Source organism: Fundulus heteroclitus, chromosome 2 (assembly GCF_011125445.2).
Source record: "Fundulus heteroclitus isolate FHET01 chromosome 2, MU-UCD_Fhet_4.1, whole genome shotgun sequence".
NCBI lineage: Eukaryota > Metazoa > Chordata > Actinopteri > Cyprinodontiformes > Fundulidae > Fundulus > Fundulus heteroclitus.
In genome coordinates this window covers 18,022,242-18,047,175 of record NC_046362.1, presented here as the reverse complement: position 1 = coordinate 18,047,175, position 24,934 = coordinate 18,022,242, and the positions used below count along the sequence as shown (strand labels likewise).

Genomic DNA, 24,934 nt, shown 5'->3' with positions numbered 1-24,934 from the left:
CGGATGGATGGATGAACGGATGGATGAACGGATGGATGAACGGATGGATGGATGGATGGATGAACGGATGGATGGATGGGCTGACTGATGGATGGATGTGACTGTGGAAAAGGAACAGTTGTTAGAAGGCCGTGATTTAATCCCAACCAGTGTCATGCGTAATTAGATTTTATCGTATACCTCTAGCAAGATGTAATTGGATATTTTCAGAGCATTTAAAATAAAAGAATTGGGGAAATAATCTCACTCAGTGTTGTCCTAAACACACGCATCACCTTGTTAACGTCTTAACTCTTTTTCTTTTATTATCAGCCACATTTCACTTGTAGCTAATTAGAGCTTCCTCTTGGATTCATATGTTCTTGTTTCTCTCCACTAGATGGACTGGCAAAACCACTAACTGTAAGAAAATCCAATGTCTTGTAAATTATTCATACCAGTTGGAATCGTTTGCACTTTTTGTCATTTAGACAAACAAGTGTCAAAGCATTTCACTGGGATGACTTAAAGTATCACACAAATGTGAACTGGAAGGAAGATGTCATGTCATTTTCAATGTTGAAATCATGAAATAAAAATTTACAACATGCAGTTGTACTCATCTCCTCAGTAAATGTACCCACCCTTTCTTGCATTTACAGCTGCACTGTAAATGTAACTGAAAGTTGTGTTGGATGGAGAGTGTCTTTACAGCAATTTTACATTCCTGCCTCAGATTGTCAATAAGACTTTGCTCTGGACTTTGACTGGGCCATTCCAACACACGAACATGGAGTGATCTAAAACTGAAGATCCCAAACACTGGTCAACAAGGGCATGGAGCTTTCAGATCTGTCACTGCTTCTGCACAGCTGAATCAATCAATTAAGCCATTAGTAGGACCCTGCAGACTTTTCCTGTTAATGAGACAATATATCCCTCTGATTCAGGTGTGTTGGACCAGGGACACATCTAAATGTTGCAGGACACCAACCCTCAAGGACTGGAGTTTCACTCTCACGAACTTAACCATTCCCAGTATCAAGTGTTTTGCATTTTGTAAACTGCTTTCTATCAGTATTGCGTGTGTTTAACTCTATTGAGCTTCCCATCATTTCTAACCTGCTTTTCTGTCCCAGTTGAAGGAAAATCTCCACCATGGAGATTATGCATTTAGTACTTCACGCGTAGTGCTTGGCATATATATATAAAAAAAAAGTTTAATTGTGGATTTCATCTGACAAAAACACCCGCATCTTGGTATTGTCTGTATATCCTACATGGTTTGTGTCAAACATCGCACAGGACTTGTTATGGCTTTCTTTAAACAATAATGTTCTTTATTTTGCGAACATTAATAGTCAGGATTGTAAATTGCATGACTAATAAATGTACTCTCAGTAGGTTCTCTGATATGTCTCAGTACAGCTCCCTCTAAGGCATCTTGACTGTTTCTCTGATAAAAGTTCTAGGTTAGCATGCCTTCTCCACGGATTTATCCCTTCTGTGTCTGGTGTGGTCTTTGGTCCTCTTGGTGCTGTTTGTTTACCAACGTTCCCTATCAGACCTCTAAGTACCTCACAAACCAGCTGGATTTATGTTTAGATTAAATTATGCAAAGATGGTCCGGTTTTACCAATTACAGGACTTTAGGACATAAATCGTTGAACTGGATTTTATTTAGGAGCTTAACAGTAAAAGGGTTTCTGAATACAAATACAGCCACACTTTTCAGATTTTATTTGCAAAAAAAAAAAAAATAATTAGTCGCTATGTGTCGTTATTCTTCTTCACCTTTTTGAAGTACCTTGTATGAGTTTGTCAAAACAAAAAAAAAAAACTTTAAAAAGCTATGCCTGAAGTTATTTATGTCTGGTTAAGAAAAATGCTTTTTATGCATTGTATTATGAGTTAAAATACATGATTTGATAATAACAATTGACTAATGATGGCGGAATGGAGCAAATGCAGGCTTTTTTTTTTTTTGGGGGGGGGGGGGGAAAGCAGGGAAATAGGGACAACTTTTCTCGACCAGTGGTACAACGAGGTGTGGAGCCCTTGCTAAGCAGCAGTTCCTCCAGAGCATGCACGACAGGGTACGTAAGCAGAACAGCATGGCATGCATGTCAGTGTTAACCATTCACATATATCAAATAAACAAATATCATTTATCTGAGACGGAGGCATTTATGTCAAAGAAAAGAAGAAAAGTCCCTCGATGAAGCCTTGTTTCCTCCGGAGGATTGTGCACGAGCTTGAAGCGTGTGTTTAGTCTCATGCATGCTGACTGGGAGGAGACCAGGATGGAGATAAGGAAGGTTTCTCATTGGGGAAAAAAAAAAAAAAAAAAAAAGCAGCTGTGGGTGATTCTTACAGTTCAAACTAAGGATAGTTCCTTTAAATTCCCCCAAAAATGTCAGTTGGTTGTAGGATGTGACATTTAGTGGTTTTGAAAATAAGGAGAGGAAAGCGAGAGAAGCACCGAATGAATGTTGGAGACCTGCAACTCTGAGTAGCTTATTTATACAAGCGAAGGGAACAACACTAATGAACATGTCATTGCACTTTTTTTTAAAAAGTTACTCAAAGAAGCCGACAGTAACAGGCTTGAAATTCAATCACAGATCGGCTGCAAACACGCTCCGTGTAACCGGGGGAGGTTTGAGGACGCGGCAGCCAGGTGGTGACCCTGTGGGTAGCCGCATACACAAATCACAACAGCCTGGGCAGCTGCCAGGGGCCAGGATTCAGCTATCACACATCCCACCAGCATTCCAAGAGCAGCTCATGGTCACTCGTCTCAGATCCTCTCCACGCTGCCCTCCCCTTTCTGTCTTGACTGTGCACTTAGGTCAGCCGAAAGGGATTGCCATCCACATTGTTTGCCACTTTCTCTATAATTCATGAACTGCTCCAAAAATAGAGTTCTTGAACGGGACGCAGAGTTTCGTCGGCGGCGGCTGAAAATAGAAGAGCGTGTTTGGGGTGAAAGGTGGTGTGTTTTTTCAGATTTTTTTACAGACTGAGGCTGAAGTGAATGCTGTATATGCTTTAATAGTTTAACCATGGTGGTTGGTAAACAAAAATGTGTGGGTTTTTTATTTATACATCTGTTTAACCAATGAAGATAAGAGCCAGCATATCTTCACTGCCAAAAGGGAGCTAAAAGTAAGTAAAATTTTCTTGAAATTAGGGTCTTTTTCCTTGATTTGAGGAGCTAAATAAGACTATTTGCCAATCGTATGAGTATGTTTACCCCTAAAATAAGATAATTAGATATCCTGCACTTAAAAATAGGATGATGGAGATGAATTGTTCCTATTTTAAATGCAAAAATCTTATTCCATTGGCAAATAGTCTTATTTACCTGCTCTAATCAAGGAAAAATACACTGATTTCAAGAAAATTTCACTTACTTTTAGTTCCTTTTTTGCAGTGTTTCTAATGGGTTATGAAGCACTCCTGTGCTGACGTGTGCACAAACCCAGACTTCCTCCATGCGACCAAGACCCAGTCGCCTCCGGTCGTCTCTACGCAATTGCGCAAGACATATAAATGAGTCAACACACGACATGTGGCTTCAGTTTCGACCATGAAATAATGAAAATAGCCAGGGTTTTTGTCCTAAAAATAAATTTGGTTTCACTAAGTCTACAATTTCTGCTGCTACCTCCCATCGTCTGGTGTGTCCAGCGTCTCCCACTCCTCCACCCGTGAGCTGTGAGTGGCGTTCAGGCTAACCTGCCCTGATATAGGAGAGTCAGTCAGAGTTGAGAGGGAGCAGCCATGGGAGCCAAGCCTGCGTGCCAGATTGGAGAACGTCAGGAAGAGATTGCAGCATCCATTCTGGTTCCAGTCCCAAAAAAAAAAAGAAAAAGGAAACAAACATGCCGAGCTCTACCCAGCTAGGTCAGTGGAGCATGAAGGCAGTAGGCAGGAAAAACCCAATTCTTCCAAGGTTACGCAACAGGCAAAACATGCAGGGTGTTCAAAATTTTAATTTCATGTAATCAGTGTTTATGTCCTCACAGTTCTTTTTTTTTGTGATCTAAGGAGGCACAATATTGCTGAAGTACACCTGGATTAGTTCAAGTGCCACTTTTATGTCACCGAAGGGTATACAAGAACCCTCACCTAATAAACAATTTCAATTAAATCAGCCTATGGGGCATTGAATCATTACAGGGCTTTATTAAAAATGTATTTCAGATAATCAACATTCCATTCTTTTTTCAACAGGAAAGTTCATCTTCAAACTTGACACTTTTATAATCATTCATTCTGACTCTAACTTCAGAGGATAATGCTGCAAAATAACATAATAAAATTGATTTCTTATACAAAATATTAGAAATATGTATACTTGGGTTTAGTGGGGAATTTTGACTTTATTTTTTAAAACAACCACATTCTTTTATCACCACTGATGTACACAAATCAGAAGACAGAAACATGTCTGTAGCTTTGTGATTATTGAAACTGACCAAAAAAGAGAAACTTAACTTAATCCCAAACCGGTTACGTCAAACACAGAATTTACCACGTATGAATAGCTTTCCAAACAACATGATTACTTCATTACTTCATTACTTCAGTTGCTGCTATCTCGCCTGATGTCTCAAACACATGCATTCCTACAGCAGCATCTCCATTAATATAGATGTATACGGAAAATTTTATTTTTTTTAATATAGAAATTCATAAAGCATGGAAATAACTAAAATAAATAACTGTATCTTTAAATACTGTTTGTTATATACTTGTTATATTGTTGGGGCATATGAAAAACGCAATCAAACAGTCATTTCCATTTCAATTAATCAAAAGCATGTTTTTTAGCCTTCGCAGGAAATGTTTTTGCTGAAGAAGTCTGTGTAAGTCTACCTTGCAGATTTCCCCCTGCATCTCCCTCCTCAGTTTGCAACATTTGTTGGTGTAAGGGGGAAAGAATAATACAGATTGTTTCACACAACATCGTTCTCTAAAGACTTTCAAGATGTTGGCGTGCTTACTGTCTTTCAATCAGTTGACTGCAACAGTAGATGACAGCCAACTCACTTGTCCCTACATGACTTTGTCAATTGGGGGCTAGGGGGGGAGTGGGATGTTCAGAGCCGTTTAAAAAAAAAAAACAGAAAAAAAGGAAGAAGTAATTAGTAAATGTCATTTGGGGGGAGTATAGCGAATTAGAAGCCCGGTGGATCATGTAATTAGGACTGGCGCCCTTTCATTGGTGGCTTGGGGAAAAATGAGGACACGACAGGACTCTGAACTCTTATGGCACAACGAACTGTGACAAAAATCATACTTACACACACACACACACACACACACACACACACACACGCACACACACTGATACACACACTTTGTTTCTGAATGTAATCTTAACATTTATCCATCTTTCCTTATTGCTGCAGTTTTCATCACAGATATACCTGAGCATGCAAGACAAAACCAGACTTGTAATCCATTTATGCTGCTACGTGGTGAATCTATGCCCAGGAGATTTAGCTCTGTTTTCCTGAGATCAGTCAGCATCTGTTTTTGGTTACTGTGGGTGAGAAATAAGTTTAATTAAAAAACAACCAACATTTTTGTCTCTTTTCCTGGTTATGAGATTTTTTTATTTTATTTTATTTTTTAGATACCCAATCCTAACCTGTGAATGGTCAAATGCTAAATGGCTTGTACTTGTACAGCGAATAATCAAGTCCAAAGGAGCCCCAAAGCACTTCACGCTACATTCAGTCATTCACCCCCTGGCGGCGGTGAGCTACATTGTAGCCACAGCTGCTCTGGGGCAGACTGAAAGAAGTGAGGCTGCCATAAATCGGCACCACTGGGCCTTCTGACTAACGGCAACAGGAAAAGCAGGTGAAACGTCTTTTCCAGGGAGACTCTGTAGCGCCTGCACCACTGTCGGTCCTTAGGTTTAAGGTGCAGCTTTAATCATATGCACTATAATCTGCCATGTGTTGTGCTATTACGTACTGTTCTAAGTTATTTAATGTTTAATGAATAACTCTTGGTCTGTATTGTCCAGTGAATATCAGCCCAAACAGCTGATATTAGGACAATAGCTGAAAGGGTGATTCGAGCACTGGCTTTTTTTTAATAGCAAACTCTGCACACATATGGAATAAATGAGTGACAACTTCTCTTCAAGTTCAAGAATTCATTAAAAGAAAGAACTTAAACATCCAGAGAACATCACTATAGAATGCTGTTTATCTGAATTAACCATATATTTCAATCAAAAAAATCCTCTCTACTAGGCTAGTGAAGCTTAACTAAAACTACTCAGCAAAATCAAGATATCAAGATTTTGTGTACACACAAAAAAAACAAAAAGATAAATAAAATGGTTGAAACCCATCAACAGAATGATTCAGTGAATCCTGGTTCACTGCAGATCCAAGTTAGAGAACCAAAGTTTAGCTTAAAGAATTTAGCTTAACTAACTTAGTACAACATTTGGTTTGTGTTTCAACCCATTCACAATGCAAATCCTGAGTTAAACACACTCTTAATTTATTAAAATGTTATTTGAGAAAATAACATTTTCAGAATCAGACATACTTTAATAATCCCAGAGGGAAATTACTTTTGTTACACTCTCCAGATATACAAAACATTTATATATATATATATATATATATATATATATATATATATATATATATACAACAATCCACCTAAAATAATATGAATATAAATATATACATTAGGGCTGGGCAACGATTAAAATATTTAATCGCGATTAATCGCACTGATTAATCGCGATTAATCGCGATTAATCGCATTGTATTTACAAACTCCAAGAATGAATTCAAAAGTAGTGTAAAGAGCACTTTTATTTTAATGTTCTGCTGCCATATGAACAAAAGTGTTGTAACATTTGTAGCACTTATCAGTAACACATATTTAGTGTAAAGCTCAACTTAAACATGTAAAACAAAAAATAGCAATAATAATAAATTAAAGCTTATTGCCACTGACAGGGAATTCTCTTTATGGGGAAAAAATCTACCAAAAACAGGCAATTTCTGAGGTAACAGCAGGGAGCAGCATTACCATTTTATGTTCAATACCAAAGTTTAACTTGGCAGTGGTTCCAACTAACTTGTTTCTGTCATATTCCATGCTGGAAGAACTTTAAACTGAAATGCTTGCTAACTCGATATGCTTGCGTTTATTTGACGTTGACACGCGGTTTTTTGTTGTTGCTTTCTCGCGCGCATATAGTGAATGGCAGGGGGAAAACAGGCAAAAACACATGGATACTTTGAAACGAGAAGCGACTTCACCGACGGCGTCGATGCAGACCCCCCCCCCCCCCCCCCCGCTCCGCTCCGCACAAAACTTGTTCCGGCCGCCAACTCACCGCCTCGCCTCGCCTCGCCTAAGCTCGCTCGCGGTACCTGCGGGAAACACCGCCTTCCGCATGTCAGCTGTGTTTTTTTTCCGGCCAGCACCTTTCTTCCTCTTTGAATCTGAGGCTGGGCTGACAGCGAGGTTATTGGCGCATTATCGCCACCTACTGTTCTGATTCAAACCCCTACACCGCAGCAACAGACCTTCACAAAATAAAAGCATGTGACCAACATGCGTTAACGCGCGTTAAAGAAAATATCGCCGTTAATAGTCTAATGAGTTAACGCGAAATTAACGCGTTAACTTGCCCAGCCCTAATATACATATTTATTAAAGAAAGATTTGTTTGGTAAAATCAATAACCTTTAGGACACTTGATTTTATTAATGCCATTATTTCTCCAGGAAATGGAGGTTGAGGCTTGATTGGCATGACTGCACAACACATGGCATCTACTCACAGACAAAATTATACAAACAACCAACGCCTTGATGCCATCACTGAAGAATATACAGTACTATTTAATATGACATGTATAAAGTGACAGCTAAATATAACAATAGAGGTTTTCTGTATAGAAATGAGTCTGTAAGTACCTGGATCCAAGTACCTGCAAGTGCTTGTCCGTAAGAAAAATGCTCAGTAGAGGTTGTGAGGAGCCCCCCAAAGCACCAAGGCAAATGCCAGGGGAACTAAAACCCAGATGCCCGAAGGGACACCCGAGCAAAGGTGCCCAAGAGGAGCCAACACAGGGAAAGCTGCCTCCCTCACCTGAGGGAAGAGCAGAGATTGGCCCCAACCCCACCCCCAACAGACACAATGACAAAGCCCCCGGCAACCGCGGGGACGAGCCCACGCACTCCGCCGGCAGGTACCCAAGGCCCAGGGGTGAGAGAGACACGGGGGCCCAGGCCCCACGAAGCAGCTGCCGGTGCCCGCCCAAGCACATGCTCCGGTCCTCCGGCCATCCACCCGGCCCATCCACCCGGAGATGGGCCGGTGAGTGTTGCACTTGTTTTGAATATTCTACATCTCAAATAACATGTTTCACTGACGTTTGGGAGCCCTTCCAACTCTTTCATGGCACAACTGCACTTTTGTAAATCAAATTGTTGAATAGCTGTAATACGCTGGTATCAAGTTTCGCTCCCTTGCGTCAGAGCGAAAAGGTCCAGGGTTCAGATTTTCTCAGTTGAGTTTGCATGTTCTCTCTCATATCTGCATGGTGTTTTCTAAGTCCCCCCCCCCCCCCCCCCCCCCCCCACACACACACACACACTTCCTCCCACCTCCCACAGCCAAAAAGCTTGAAGATTGATTCTAAACAGATCCAAATGTTACTTATTTAATCTCTGACTATGCCTTTTGGAAATTTCATCATCTCTTCACTGCAGTTAAAGTCAGTTTTAACCAGGAGCGTCAGGAGAGATAATTTTATTTATTTATTCCAATTGCAACTTCCTAATTTCACAAAAACAAAACTGAAATATACTCTTAGCAATTGGTTTTTGAAACCTAGAAAAAAAAGTCGCTCCTCTCCAAATACCTTCCTCTGTAATATTTTTCCCTTCAGAGCTGTGAAGTACCTGCTTGATAAAACCAACTGGGGCAAAGCAATGTAGAAACACTTCAAAAGCCATAAAAAGCAACAAGTCTCGTTTCCATGAACATAATCTTTTGCAAACAAGTTCAGTGCTCCGAGTGATCACATAGCAGGGTGGATTGTTTTTAGTCCAACAGCCCAGTGTGAAGCAGGTCAGCTCATACAGCCTTCAACAACAAATATATATATATATATATATATATATATATATATATATATATATATATATATATATATATATGAGGGTGTGTGTGTGTGTGTGTAGATATATAGATAGACAAACACCACCTTTAGTATCACTACCACTCTTTGACGTCTATGCAAATTTATTCAAAACGGGTTATTTCTTCTGAACACTGGATAAGTTTATGACCAAACTGCATTTCCCCATCATTCGACTGAGGCAGGACTTCACTTCTCTCTTTTACTATTTTTAATATTTCACTGTTGAAAACAGGGAGTTTGTTTGAGGAAAAATATTGTTACTTGGAGGGAGGCCACACCAGCTGAACATTTTTAAATAGAATTTAGTAAGGCTCAAATGTCGCTACAAGAACCAAAATGTGCCATGGCCAGACAAGGAGATGGAGAAATGCCTGGTTTTAAGAAATTCTAATGTGTGTGGTCATCACTGATTAAATACATCACTATTTGGCATAGGATGTATAGCCACATGCCCTGCAATAGACTGGCAACCTGTCCAGGGTGTACCCCGCCTCTCGGCCATTGACAGCTGGAGATAGGCACCAGCAACCCCCATGACCCCACAAGGGATAGACATGTTAGAAAATGGATGGATGGATGGTACAGGCATAGTGATGGGTATGCTGGCACAGGGACAGTCCTGGTTGTCCAGGTTGACAGTGAGGGTGAAGGCTACCTGCACTTACTGCGTGCCTGTGTTCCTTGGCTTGTCCAGCGGTTCTCTGGGACCTGGAATGCTGGCAGTGGGCTCACTTCACTTGGCTGACCTGGATCTCCCAGATTGGTGGTTGCTCGCTCAGGACTCCATCCTGGTCTCTTTGGGCATGTCTGGGGGTCCCTGGTGAGGGGATTCATTGATGAGGGCACAGGTGGCAGAAAACGGGGGCCAATTGGACAGCTTTGTGTTGGCACCATGGTGCCCATCCCTTCCTCCCTAACGTATGAAACACTACATATCTGGATGGTCTTGACTTGTGGAACGATGGACCTTGCAGGCATGGGACGCCAGAGCTACAGTGGAATGATCAAAGCATACTGATGTGTCAAAATTCATTGGTCTAAGTCCAGACCTACTAGCAATGATAATCTGTGGTATGACTTGAATAGCTGATGGTCCAAGAAAACCTGCACCCAATCAGACAAAGTTTGTGCAATATTGCAAAGAGGAATCAATGTCTACAAGTAAATGGGCAAAGCTGGTTAAGTCTTGTTCCAAAAGACTTTCATCTGTATTTCCAGTGAAAGGTGTCTCTACAAGAGTATTGACATACAATGTATTCCTCACCTTTCATGTTTTTAGATGTGATTTTTTATAAAACATTTATTATTTGTCTTCAACATCACTTTGTTTGGTCTATCCCATAAAATCCCATAAAATAACATTGGAGTTTTGGGTTACAACATTACAAAATGTGTAAAGTCTTAAAAGGTGTAAATATTCTAGCAAGGCACTGCATCAGAGTAATTTACTGACAAATCTTAAGATTGAATGAATTTACTTACTTTTTTCAGGATACTCTGCAGTTATTGTCTTTTTGGGTGTGGATGGGTGAACACCCAAAAAGCACAAATACACGTTTCTTTGGTCTAGGAGTCCTAGACTAGGATTAGGTTAATATTTGATTGGAATTTATGGCTTAACTTAAGTTCCAGTGGACTCAGGTTTGTTTTCATTCCTCTTCTTTATTCTTCATTTACAGACAACAACATATAACCAGTAGTTTTCTAATAATATCGGGGGCAGACCTGGCCGAGTGCTGTGGAACTCTCTTCGATTTGGGTGTTTACCTCCAGTCTTCAAAGCTACCTTCACTACTTTCAAGTGTGTCCTGGAGGTTCTAGATATCAATCTATATCTCCTCAACAGAAGCATTAACTCATTTCATTTAATTCAATTTTGTTAAACCAGGGAAATATTTAAAGAGTGCAGGACACTGGCCCTTGAGGGCCCACTAGCTACGACAGCACTCTCAACATCTCTTTTATCCTGCCCATGCATGTTCATATAAAAAACATAAAGCTGTAAAGTATTGCTAGGTGATGAACTGTTCATCACCTTGCCAGAGTGGTGACCAAACGTTCAATGTGATTTTACACTCAACTATGGAACAACATTGTTATTTATTTATCTGCTATGATCAAAGTTATGGTTCAAGTAAAATGTAACTTCAGCTCAGACATAATGTAACATAACATCAGACGATAGAAACGAAAACATTTTTCAACAATCGAGCATTGTTATCTGTCATTATGTGATTAAACCCAAAGTATTAGAAAAATAATTGGAAAGTTTCAAGAAATAAAATGTCATTTTGTCACATTTTTTTTATTTTATTTTATATGGATGATGTCCAAAAAAAAAAAAAAAGAAAGAATTAACTCTCGTAAATCCAAGTGTCAAAAATGGGACAACTTTGTGGTAAAACCTTTTAAACTTAAATGTTTCAGAATCAACAGTCCACCAGAGGGACGACTTCCATTAAAGTTGGTCTTCCTTAGTTAGATGCCTTGCAGCCTCTTTGTGAGGCAACCCTCTCCAAGGTCCTGAAATTCGCTTTCCCAAGCATGCGTCATGTGACTTCGCCAGCACTGCCGAGCTCAGCACCGAGCTGGTTTCTGGAGATCTCATGTGAGAAACGGACCTAAAGCCCCTCTTTCCTCTCATCCTGCGTCTGCGGCAGTTTTTAAACGGCTCTATGCGGCTCTGCTTCTCCCCCTATTTAACTAGGAAAATGAGGACCGTCAACGCACTCGGAGTATGACAAAAGATTTTTGCATGTTGGACTGCTGTTTGTGGCTCCGCAACTCTTGTTTTCAGTTAAATGCCGGCGCGGTGAATGCGTCGGACGGAGTGGACGAGCCTGCTCTTGGAGGTCCGCATTGAGAAAGTCAACATCTTGTCATTGTTTTTCCCCACTTCAAAAGGATGTAATGACCAATCTGCCGTGTGCAGGCTGAAGCGTCCCCATCAAGATGCAAAAGGGAATACGACTTAACGATGGTCATGTCACCTATTTGGGGCTTTTGGCGAAGAAGGATGGTACGAGGCGAGGGTGCTTGAGTAAAAAGAGCTCGGACAACACGAAATGGCACACAAAGTGGTTCGCTTTGCTGCAGAACATGCTATTTTATTTTGAGAACGAGTCAAGCTCTCGGCCTTCGGGATTGTACTTGTTGGAGGGATGCATATGCGACAGGGCGCCTTCACCGAAGCCTTCTCTGTCCGCCAAGGAGTGCTTGGAAAAGCAGGTAGAGAAACGGCGCGCGTACACACAAACACACACACACACACACACACACACATACACGCGCCCGCACGCACGCACACACACACAAACGTGCGTACACGCATGCACATGCACAACATACGCTACCTATCTGCAAGAATACTGAGAATATGCAACACGGAATCTAAAATGCTCTAAAGCAAAACCTTTTTTTTTTACACCGTAGCTATGCACGCATTGTTCTCTTATCAAACCGCGAGATGATCCCAGTTCTAATGCAGCAGAAAAGCGTCAGGTTTCAGATTGCTGTTTTTATGCGCGTTATGTAATTCATGCACGGCTTTAATGATGAGGTAAGAATAAAAGATAACACCTAATGGTGTTGCAGCAGTCCTGGTGGCGAGCAATGCAGCGTCTTTTGTTTTGCATGAAGCCCGCTTCCTTTTTGCTCCTTTTGCTTTTCTGTTCAGTTGAATTTTTCCAGTAATGCGTGAAATGTAAATAGATTTAACGGAGCTTTCGAGGAGAAATTCAGTTTGAGCATACTGAACACAAATATTTGATTTCCACTTTGCAGTCATCGTGTCTTTCAGGTTTAAGGGGCAGGGGGAAAGTTGGAGTCATGTAAAAATGCCCACTCAAATAAAACACTGCAAAATAACGAGAATTTTTGAAGAAAAAAAAAAGTTATGGCTTTAATGTTTCCATCTTGTGGTGAAATCATAGAATTACAATTGATCCCGTTCTAATATAGATGACCTGAATCAAATGATTGAATGTAGAGAGTTCTGCAGGGGGTAACACACATCCTACAGGTCAACTGCAGTCAGAGGACTGTTTGTCTTACCAAACACCTCCGCTCTTATAATCTATAAATAGCATTATTTGTACATTTATGTCACTGTAAGCTTTACCATGCTTCCTTTGCACTTCATGCTCCACAACGTTTTGGAAAATAAAGGTTAAGATGGTTGTTAACACTGTTATTGTGAACCAGAGTGACTGAACATGATGCTCCGCTGAGAGCTTCTCCCCTGCTTTGTAGATAGGGCTGCAATCCAAACTGAGGCCAGACTCTCACTGCGAACAGCTGCCCCTATGCTGACAAAGCAGAACGCAGCACATGCCCTCAGATTTCAAAGGCGATCAAAACCTCTCTGAAGCGTGTCCTTTTCGTATCGCTCCTATAACCTGCTATTTTCTTTTTGCATGTACAAGTGTCTGCATTCTGCAGAGACGAATCCATGGCTCTGCCCGAAGGCAAAAGGGTTCACACAATTTCTGCTCTGCATCACATTTGGCAAAACATGGAGATACGCAAATGTGACAGATTTAAAAAGGAGATGTTCACAAACAATAAAAAAAAAAAAACAAGTTGAACACAAACATGTTGATAGAAAATTCACGCGCCGTACAACTGATAAAACTATAGATCCCTGTGCACAATCTATATGACATGTGTTCTCTAATGCAGTTAGTGTGGAAATGATAACGCTTGAGCTAAGGGTTTCCATGGCAACCCTTATTTGCATCCTAAAGAATGATGCAGTTGGAAGAGGCACGATAACAGACAGAGAGGGGGGAGTCAATGCATCGCATCCCTTTTATTAATGCAAGCGCTATCAGAGCTAAATTTGTTCCTAGCGGTACCTTCGAGGGGTCAGAGTCCAATTATAGAAAAAGGCAGCTTGTTCTCGTCTGGTTGCGGCTTCGCTCCTGCCAGAAACACACAAAGCTCTCTGTAAGCTGCACTGTAAAAATCAATGGGTATGGGTTATATGTGCCAGTAGTTTAAAAAAAGACACTTTAGTGGCAATAGTTCCAAGTAAGGGAATAGCGAATATTAAATTAAAAGCAGATGCATGCAGGTTGATAAAACATATTCATCTTCCTTAAATATAGTTTTATATAGATTTCTGTACTTCAAAACAATGTTCAGTAGATGTAAGGCATTTTTCTTTGAAAAGAAAAAAAAGATTGTGGTGCACAAACAATTGCTTACATTTAAGGACTAATAAAATTTACCATTTATAGTAAATTCTAAAGTTTTGTGTTTTTTCAGTATCAGAGATTTCAACGTACAACAAATTACACATTTTTGTTTGAAACATCATAACGTGTTGCAATTCAATTAAAATGTTATACTTGAGGGTAAGATTTAAGCTTTTCCTTCAATCTGATTAAGCCCAGCCAGTATACAGAAATAGGAAAAGTATTCATGCCAAGTGAACTTTTTCTCATCTTGTCACATTAAACTGAAAAACTTCAATGTCTTTTCTTGTGATGTCATGTGACAGACCAAAAGAAAGCAGTGCAGGGTTGTGAATCAAAATAACTAGGATACAAAATGTTCAAAGTTTCTTCCAAATAAAACTCTCAAAAGGGTGGTGTGCATTTTCATACCGCCCCCTTTATTCAGATGACCCAAAACAAAACGTATCTGCCGTCAGAAGACGCCAAATTATTACTTAGAGTCAAGTTGGGTGTAATTTAACCTCAGTATTAACACAGATGTTTAGAGGAAATTAGAAAACAAAGAGCATCAAGAAGACCAAGGACAGAAGTGGATCAGAGATGACGTTGTGTGGAGGTTTAAAGGAGAGTCAGCTTATAAAACAACATAAAAAGCTTTGCCAGCCATAAACTGACAATAAAAAGAATGTGGCACAAATGCAAACCTTCCGAGACACGTCTTTCCACCTACTTTTGTCAGCAGTACAACTGTAAGTTGTGCACTCCTCGAATTACCTTCATGGAATAGTGGAAGTGGAAAGCCACCGTTTTAAAGAACGCTATAAAAAGTCCTGTTCGTAATTTCCCACAAGGCATATGGGAGAAGATGCTCTCAGATTAGATCAAAATGGAACATTTTGTCCTACATGCAAAACACCACGCAGGGGCAGACACCTAACTCTGCCCGTCGTCCTAAACACAACATCCGCACTGTGAAACATAGTGGTGGCAGTATCATGCTGTGGGGATGGTTTTCCTTAGCGCCGAGAGAGAAGCTGGTAAGAGTTGATGTGAAAGTGAATGGAGGTAAATACACGCCGAGTCTTAAAGAAAACCTGTTGGACAGCACAAAGAAATCGAGCCTGTCGACAAGGTTCAACTTCAAACAGAACATTACTGAGGCAGAGCTGAAGTAGAAGGATTCAGATCAGTCAAGTCAAAGTCCACACATAGATTCAATTGAAATTCTATGGCATGGCATGAAAATAATGTATAAAGGTACTTTGCTCAAATGTATCCCAAAGGACTTGAAGTGAAAGGAGGGTTCAACAAAATACTAAATCAGTGAAATATAAATGCATGACTTGTTTGACAGTTTTTTATTTATACATTTTCCTTTTTTTCACCATTATCTTCTACATTTTGTTGATCTATCCCATAAACTCCCATAAATGCCATTTGATTCAGTTAATAAGGGTTTAAAAACTTCTGCAAAAAAAAAGTGTTATTGCAGGAAAATAAAGACTCATATTTGAGTTCCTGAAGTTCATTGTTTTATGCTTTCTTCAGATATATCCTTTACCTTTCTAAAAAATCAGTTTAACCTCTTTCAACAGAACACAGTGTTCTGTTTGAAAACGGCTGGATTAACTAAACTTGAATAATTGTGTCGCAAGTCATGCCCAGATAACACGCCTGCAGAAAGAAACACTGAAGATTGTTATATTTATTTTATATGTGCAAAACTGTACAGCAACAAAGTTGAACAGTATTTTTTATATAAAAAAAAACAAAAACAGAAAGAAATGTGAGACAGGTAAATTCTGTACTTTAAGTTTCCCTGTAAAATAATACACAGTTTTCTTAAAAAAAAGTAGTTGCCTCATTACAGAATTGTTCTATTATTGCTTTTTTGACACATGTAAATGTTTCAGTTTAGTAAAATCAGAAGAAGAGTAAAAACAGAAAGCCTTTTTCAAATGATGATTTTATTTATTTAGCAAAAAAATGCAGTCCAAACCAGTCTGGCTTTGTTAGAAAAAGTTTGTGCTCCCTGATTTAGCCACCACTGGCAGCAACAACTGCCATCAAGTGTTTGAAATAATAAGCAAATAGAATCATGGCCCACTGGATACCGCTCTGGGGTGCCAGTACCTGGACCTGGGAGCATAGGATACGTGTGATCAATACGAGGCGTTTACTAGGTCCTTTTTTTTGTTTTTGTGTGGGTAAGAGTATACACATTTGGAGATGCTAGGATGGGAATGTGTGAATGTGACTGTGTACCTGGTTTTCTGTTTGTCCTTTTGTCAGGTTTGGTTTGATCTGCCCCCTCTTTTGGGGCATCTCAGGTCTCCACTAAGTGTGGAGGCCGTCCTGCTCCCCATCTGTTGGCTTGCGCCTTGACCCGCTGGTGTGTTGGTGGTCCTCAGTGTCTGGGGCTGTGTCCTCGGGTGTGTGCCATCTCAACTCCCGGCCTGGAACTTGTGGCTCTGTTGGGGGCCTGCCGGCAGGCGGGGCACCCCTGGGCCTCAGGCCTCTGGGCCCATGGCTGGATGCGCTCCGGTGTAGCTGGCTGCCGGAGGAGCTCCTGGGCTCGTCACCGCAGCTCCCAGGAGCTTCGGCACTTTGGCTGTTGGGGGATTTCTTGGGGATCCTCTCTGCTCTTCCCTGGGATGGTGGAGGCAGCTATCCATGTGTTGGTCCCTCTTGGGCTCCTTTGCCCTGGGTGCCCTTTCGGGCATCTGGAGTTCTGGTTTCCCTGTTTGCTTCAGTGCTCTGAATCCACAAGAAAAACTGAGCATTTTTCTTGTGGATAAACCTTACATACCCAAGTGCCCTTTCACAAACACCTACAGGTGCTTGGATGCAGGTACTTACAGATTAAATTATATACAGAAAACCTTATTATTATCTTTATCTGTCAGTTTATACATTTTGTATTAAATAATACTGTATATTCTTCAGTAATGGTATCAAGGAGTTGGTTGTTTGTACTTGTAATACTTTATCGGTTGGTTTTGCTGCTCTTTCTATATATCTCTTTGCAGGGGTAGAAGCAGACTCCGAGGATGATATCTTGTTCTCCCCTTTTCCTCTCCTCTATTTTTTCACCTTTTCTCCCTTTTAGCATCTTGTCTCAGCTTTTTCTGTTCCTTTTTTTTTTTTGCTTCTACCTTCCAGTTTTTGCGTCCATTCAATATGAAGAAGTCCCAGAATAAAATCTAATAAAGCTTTTTGCATATATAAATCACGCAGAGCACTATGGCAAAAGCAGTCATGCTCCACTTGTGAAAGTAAATCTGTTGGGCTCTCTTTGGCATCAAGACATCAATTCTTAATGCTACACTGCCAGACAGGATACTTAAAAAAAAAAGGGATCACATCCCACTCTTTTTTGCAGAATTGTTTTAATTCAGGCCCCACGGGACAATTTGCGAGCATGAACAGCTTGTTTCAGGTCATGACACAGCGTGTCACTCAGATTTTTCTCCGGCCTCAAGCTTTCTTTCTTTTTTTTCTATTTGTTTTGCCAAACAACGGTTGGCTTGCTGGTGTTTTAGATCTTTGTCCCACTGCATTACACAAGTGTACTTGAGCTTTGATGTCCGCAGATCCCCTCTGGTTGGATAGCAACCAGAGGAATGTATGTTAAAAACATATATAGAAAAAATAAATAAAAGTGTGTGTATATGTGTATATATATATATATATATATATATATATATATATATATATATATATATATAGATAGATAGATAGATAGATAGATAGATAGATAGATAGATAGATAGATAGATATATAGATATATAGATATAGATATATATATAGATATATATATAGATAGATCGATAGATATAGATATATATAGATATAGATATAATTTTTTTTTTTTATTTATCAGTTTTTTTGTAGTCTGTTCATTGGAAGCAGTAATGATTATAGAGTTTAACAGCTGCTGGGAGGAAGGATGTACAATAATGCGTCTTTATGCATCTAGGATGGAGCATTCTATCACTGAAGGAGCTCTCCATCTCTGTAACAGCTTCATGCATGACATTGGAGACACTGTCCAGCAGCGATGTTAATTGTGCTACAGTCCTTCTGTCTCCTACCAGCTGCACTGGGTAGTGGAGGCAACTTTCAACACAGCTGACCTCCCTGATTGGCTTCTAACTTCTTCCTCTCAGCCATAGGCTGCTGCTCCAACAAACCAGACCATAGACAACGGCTGAGGCCACCACAGAGTCATAAAAAGTCTTTAGGAGCTTCCACTGGGCTCCAAAGGTCCTCAGCCTCCTCAGTAGGTAGAGTCTGCTATGACCCTTCCTGTAAAGATCAGTTTTGTGACTCCAGTTCAGTTTATTATTTCGGTGACCATCCATTTTTAATGCAGAATACCAATGCAATCAAAAGCACAAGGGCAACCCAAACAATATTTCCAGAGCAAGTTATGAATCCTGTAGGTTCTATGACTAAAAACAAAGAAACAGGTCTCTCCTATTTCTTAAATCAGCTTCAGTCCAAGAATAATGAAACAGCTGTGAACAACTGTTCCGACTGACCAGAGTTGCTAGGAAACAGGTTCTGCACAGTTCTGTACTCAGCCGTGGCTCCAGCCTCCGTGTCTTATGGCATTTCCTCCAGGGAGCCATGAGACATCCCAGGATCTGAGTTGGGGGAGGCTTTCCTCGGCGTGCTCCATCAGCTGCACTGGTGGGCGAGGAAGATGTGGCTTCCCCAGGCTCTCTGTGGTTTAAATCACAGGCTTGAGACCTGCGGCAACCAGGCAGCAGAACAAACGCAGAGTAGTGGGGAGGCCTCGGTTAAACAATTGTCTGTAGCAAATTCAATTTTAAGGAAGTGCTTTTGCGCATAATCTTGAGCTTTGAATACTTGAGTTAAACCCAAATCAAGGTTTGGAATCAAGAAAATGCACATTTCAAAAGGAGGAATGAATTTGTTGCATTCAAATGCAAGAATTCCCAGAAATCCACCTGATAAGAAGTGCCTCAATGGCTACATTTCAGTCCCTGGTACCTATTTCTGTATTCATAACCAAGTTTGTAACAGAAAAAACATAATCTTGCTAGGTAAGGTGTCTCTGGTCTCAACTACATGTGTGCATGGAGCAAAAAAAATATAAACTTTCCTGGCTGGAATTTCACAAGCAAAGATTAAAGTGGGAACACACCATCTTTAAAAATTTTGTTTTAATTTATTTATTTTTTGGGTGGGCTCTGTGTGTTTTAAACAGCTTACAGAAGATGCCTCTTATATCAGGAGCTGATTACCCTAGCAGACGAATTTAGGAACGTGTGTAGCCAAATCGCATTGGATAACCATTGAGAATAACAGGACATACTGTTTTTCAGACCCTATTATTTAAGTTTTAAAAGAGAGGTTGTTCAAAGTTCTCATTTCTGCTGCTTACTCAAGGCTCCCACATATTGGGGCTCACTGTCCACATACCGTGAGCTCGCGAACTCCGCGTTGACTTTCCCCGGACATTTTATCCTTCGTAGTCGAGCTACCTATTGCCTACACATCTTGTGGGAAATTCTTACAATTCCCACATTTTCTGCCAGCGGGACGAAGCAAGTGAGAACAGAGAGGGACTGTGATGCCGCGCGTCCTTCTGACCGCCTGCTTGGAGCAGCTCAGGGTATCAAGCTTGGTGTCACATATAAAACAGTTCAAGTGAAGACTTCTTGCCACCGAGCAGTTTATAGTGTGGCACCGCATGTGCGTACGCTGACGTAAAAATTTAGTCTGCCTAGACCAGACTAGACCAGACTCATGTCCCCTGAAGTACATGGCGGGCCTTAAGGGTGTAACAATACATCGATCTACATCGATACATGATTTCAATGATCAACATGTAAATGAAAATATCGATCCATATCAACGTTTTTAAGACACAACTTTATTCTTAAATTCAGCCATTAGAATAAAGTGAACAGATGATACTGTGTTCTCATTTTAAAATGAGAGGAATACTGTTTTTGACTTAAGTCTTTACTGTAGGACCTTAGAAATAAAATGGCAAACATTTTTTGTGAATCGATATCAATGTAAATAACGGTGTTCGATGGGCAGATGACATTGCATCATATGGACTGGAAATCAAAACCAACTTTGCAATATCAGCACATATTGTATCATCATCCAAACAAATCGCTTTAACATCATATCATGACGACGCTGGTGATTTACACTCCTGAAAGGGCTAGACGTGCTGTGTAATATTCCAAAACAGAAAACAAAAGCTTCCTGAGGTCAAAAGTGGCTGAATAAGACATCATTCATGATGAATACTTTCGCATATTGACAGTTGAAGATCCTAATGTGTTTTCTGGCAGAGTCAAAGAGTATTTAGCTTAGGTTTAAAATCCAGACGAAGGCTCAGAATAGTCTAATACATGCACATGTGCACAAAAAAAGAATGCTGAAGCTCTATACACCTACATGTGTAACAATTTTATTAACACAAGTTCATATGTTAACCCTTTACATATGCACCATCTTATATAATCAGATCATTGATAGCGTTGTTCTTCATATTTCTCAACTCATCACTGTTTTCCTTCCATTTGTTTCAGTATTACTTTACAGTCAACTTCACCCATGAAAACCAAAAGGCTCTTGAGTTGCGTACAGAAGACGTAAAAGACTGTGATGAATGGGTGGCTGCAATATCACACGCCAGGTAAGGGGCACACATCACACTTAGACACTGGATTAGGGTGAGACATCAATGGGATTCTCAGCCTGGCCTAGAGTTTAAATATCTGATAACCTGATCATTTTAACACTACACGCAAGTAAAGCTCTTTGTGTTAGTTTGAAAGATGTTGCTCAAGATTCTGCACGGAACTGAGCGTTGTGTATCTGTTTTCATGTGATGCAGTTACAGAAACTTGGCCACCGAGCATGAGTCTCTCATGCAGAAGTATCTTCATCTGCTTCAGATTGTTGAGACAGAGAAAACAGTTGCTAAGCAACTTCGACAACAGATAGAAGATGGCGAAATAGAGATTGAAAGGCTCAAGTCAGAGGTAATATTTACACTTTTTTTTTTTTTTGCTTTGTTTTTTCGCTCTTCCAAAAAACACTTAAATGTATCAGGATGTATGGCAATCCCATGCATTGTGGATCTTTACAGTTGCCATAAAATATAATAACATGATAAAACCTAAACAAATATTTTCCTGCTTGCATTTTAATGCATCTGAGTATTATTTCTTCATTTTATCAATGTTTTTTATTGCAGACTTGTTGTTACTTGTTGATAAAGTAGCTGAAGATAAAGCTGAAGTAAAATTTCTTTATGTGGATTTTTTTTGTTGTTGCTGTTTTTGTAAGTTTAGCTTTTTGGCCGGTACTTAGTTTGTTTGTGATGAATTTTGAATTTTTACTGATTTACAACTTGGTAAAGGAGACCATTTACGTGATTAAACCCTTAAACTGACAAAGAGTGTGCTTTTTTTAACTTAGCAAGCCACATTGATTCAGTTCAATTAAATTTTATTTATTACCAATTCACAACACGTCATCTCAAGGCTCTTTACAAAGTCAATTCAATCAGATCATACAGATCAAAAGGTTTCCTTTCTAAGGAAACCCAACAGATTGCATTGAGTCTTGTCAAGCGGCGTTTACTCCTCCTTCAAGACTGCAGAGCCACAGTGGACAGTTGTCTGGATTGTCGATGGCTTTGCAGCAATCCCTCGTACTGAGCATGCATGAAGGGACAGTGGAGAGGAAAACTACCTTTTAACAGGAAGGAAAAACAGAAAAACAGAACTGGCTCAGCAGAACCAGGCTCAGTGTGAACGGTGACAGAGACACAAAAAAGCAGAGAAGCACACATTGATCAATGATTGCTTTCTATGTTATATGGGAATGGCAGATGATCTGCATCCCTGGATGGTGTCACAGCTAACAGAGTGTCAGACCAGCTGTATCTGCTATGAAGAAAAAAATGACAAAGAGAACATAAAGTTAATAAATCTAAATAACAACCAACAATGTAAATTGGAGAACAGTAGGAAAACTCAGCAGAGTGAGAAGAATAGATCTTGGTGTCCTACAGCAGCCTAAGCCTACAGCAGCATAACTACAGAGACAGCTCAGGGTAATCTAAGCCACTCTAACTGGAAGCTTTGTCAAAAAGGAAAGTTTTAAGCCTAGTCGACAGGGTGTCTGCCCCACAGACTAAAACTGGGAGTTAGTTCCACAGGAGAGGAGTCTGATAACTAAAAGATCTGCCTCCCATTCTACTTTTAGAAACTCTAGGAACCACCAGCAGACCTGCAAAGTGCTCCGTTAGGACCATACGGGGTAATCAGAGCTTTAACATACGATTGAGCTTGATTATTAAGGGCTTTATATGTGAGAAGAATTTGAAATTATATTCTTGATTTAACAGGAAACAAAACATTTATCCTTTTAAATTGTACGAAGTGCCTAAAACTGTGCCTGCTGTAGCAAATGTTCCGATGTTGGTATCACAGAAAACAGACTTTACTTAGCAAAGCCAGCACTGCAAATCTTCATGGATGTCCAAACCCATTCGGACGCAGGTGACTGTCTCTCCAGTGCTGCTGTTGAGGAACAGCGTGCGAAAGAGAGCGATTCACCTGGGCAGCGAGTCTTTATACAGGCTGTAGATTTCACTGCAGAACAGGGCACTAAGCGGGATTTCCTCCCTCCCTGGTAGTTTCTTCTTTTTTTCCTTTTTTACCTTAGTAAAATTGGAAACAATGGATGGTAATAATGGTCACTACAAAACTAGTCTATAAAACTACCCTGGCTCATGGAAAAGGTTATTATAGTGGAGAAATTATTATAGTTTAAAATGCAGCTTATAAGGAAAATCAATCGCCGACCCCAATACCAGTTACACTCGGTATAAAAAGTCTTCTCTGCATAATTCTGTTGCTTTTTGCTCATCATTGTCGACACTTTCTAAGAATGGCTCCCGTCTTTATATTTATGCAGGAGTCTTGCATTTAGAATCTAAGAGTTGTTCTCTGTTGGATGCAATTGTGAAAGGATGGAGTTACTGTCTCTGCAAGAGAGTGAAAGTGAGTTTTGAGAGAGATCTAGAGAACCGATTGGTTCGACCCACGTGCAAAGAGGTCTTTGTTTAACTAGCAAAACTCATGGAAGAGCAGATAGTCTTTGGGCAAAAGGTAATCTGTCCAAGCCCGGAAAGAGTGGTTTGAGAAGAAGCAGACCACATTTGGAAGCAAGCAGGATTGTTTAAAATAATAAAATCGTTACACATGGAGAGTCTTGCTCTTAAACAGAAAATATGTGTGTTTAGATTAGACATGTCAAATTACTCCCCCGTTTTTAATCACCTGAACTTACAAAGCCACAAACACAAAGACCTAAACAGGGGAAACACAGAGATTGTGTCAACCATTGTCGTATTTCTATCATATGTATAAACTCCAGTGAGCAGACAGACATATATATATATATATATATATATATATATATATATATATATATATATATATATATATATATAAGCCCGGCCTCCATCACAGACACATCACAGTCGTGTGGAGACGAGCCAGGTCTCCACTTTGCATCTCCTCCACAACAAAACAATGCCCGCTTGTAGACTTGAATTTCGGGTTGTGTTCTTTGGATGGAGTAGTCATTTTACTTTAATGTGCAAATGTGAGGCTTTATATCAAAGCATTTCTTGAATATGCATGAACTGCATGAAATGTCGTGACAGCTAACGGTTTCTGTGGCAACAAAGTGAGAGAACACATTTTCCTCAGATTTTAAGCGCGTGGGGTAGCTTCAGATTGGGCCTTCATTTCATCCTGCTTAGCTCCTGCAAACACACACAGGAAATTACCTTAGATACGTTAACGACAGGCGTTTAAAGCTAACACTGGGCATAATGACAAGCGAAGTGAACACCGGCTAGTTTAGTCATGCAAATATTTCCCTCCTGTGACCTGTCCAAATGACTTAGTCACTCTGTTTACTTGCTGCTACAGTAAGTGAGAGGAAGAGAACAGCTTAGGTGTGAACGATTAGTCTTTATTGTGGCTGCTTTTCTCACAGATCGCCGGACTGCTCAAAGACAACGAGAAGATCCACGCCAGCCCTGCGGCCGCCCCGTCAGAGGACGACTCCGAAATCAAGAAGATCAAAAAGGTAACTGCGCAGAACCTAAGCTCCTCGTCTCTGTTTGGTATCTCTTTTCCCCGTTTTAGATGCCAACAGGCTGCGCTGTCGTTCGGCAGGTTCAGAGCTTTCTGAGAGGCTGGATCTGCAGGAGAAAATGGAAGACGATCATCCAGGACTACATCCGCTCGCCTCACGCAGAGAGCATGAGGAAGAGGAACCAGGTGGTGTTCAGCATGCTGGATTCAGAGGCCGAGTACGTCCAGCAGCTTCACATCCTGGTCAACAACTTCCTGAGGCCGCTACGCATGGCCGCCAGCTCCAAGAAGCCGCCGATTACACATGACGATGTCAGCAGCATTTTCCTCAACAGGTCTGTTTATTCTGTCTCCCTTAGTAGTTACCACGACTTTTTTTTCTTTTCCTGGGAGT

At 40.4% G+C, this 24,934-nt stretch overlaps 1 protein-coding gene across 1 annotated transcript in view; it reads left to right on the top strand.

Annotated features, from left to right (window-relative positions):
* The first annotated feature begins 11,738 nt into the window (after nt 1-11,738).
* rasgrf1 (Ras protein specific guanine nucleotide releasing factor 1) overlaps nt 11,739-24,934 on the top strand; it is a 39,797-nt gene continuing 26,601 nt past the window's right edge. Inside the window, exons 1-5 of the mRNA XM_036149904.1 lie at nt 11,739-12,412; nt 20,947-21,053; nt 21,255-21,402; nt 24,440-24,532; nt 24,622-24,875. Of these exons, the coding sequence (XP_036005797.1) occupies nt 12,137-12,412; nt 20,947-21,053; nt 21,255-21,402; nt 24,440-24,532; nt 24,622-24,875 (878 nt within the window). The 5' untranslated portion in view covers nt 11,739-12,136. The remainder of the gene's footprint in view (nt 12,413-20,946; nt 21,054-21,254; nt 21,403-24,439; nt 24,533-24,621; nt 24,876-24,934) is intronic.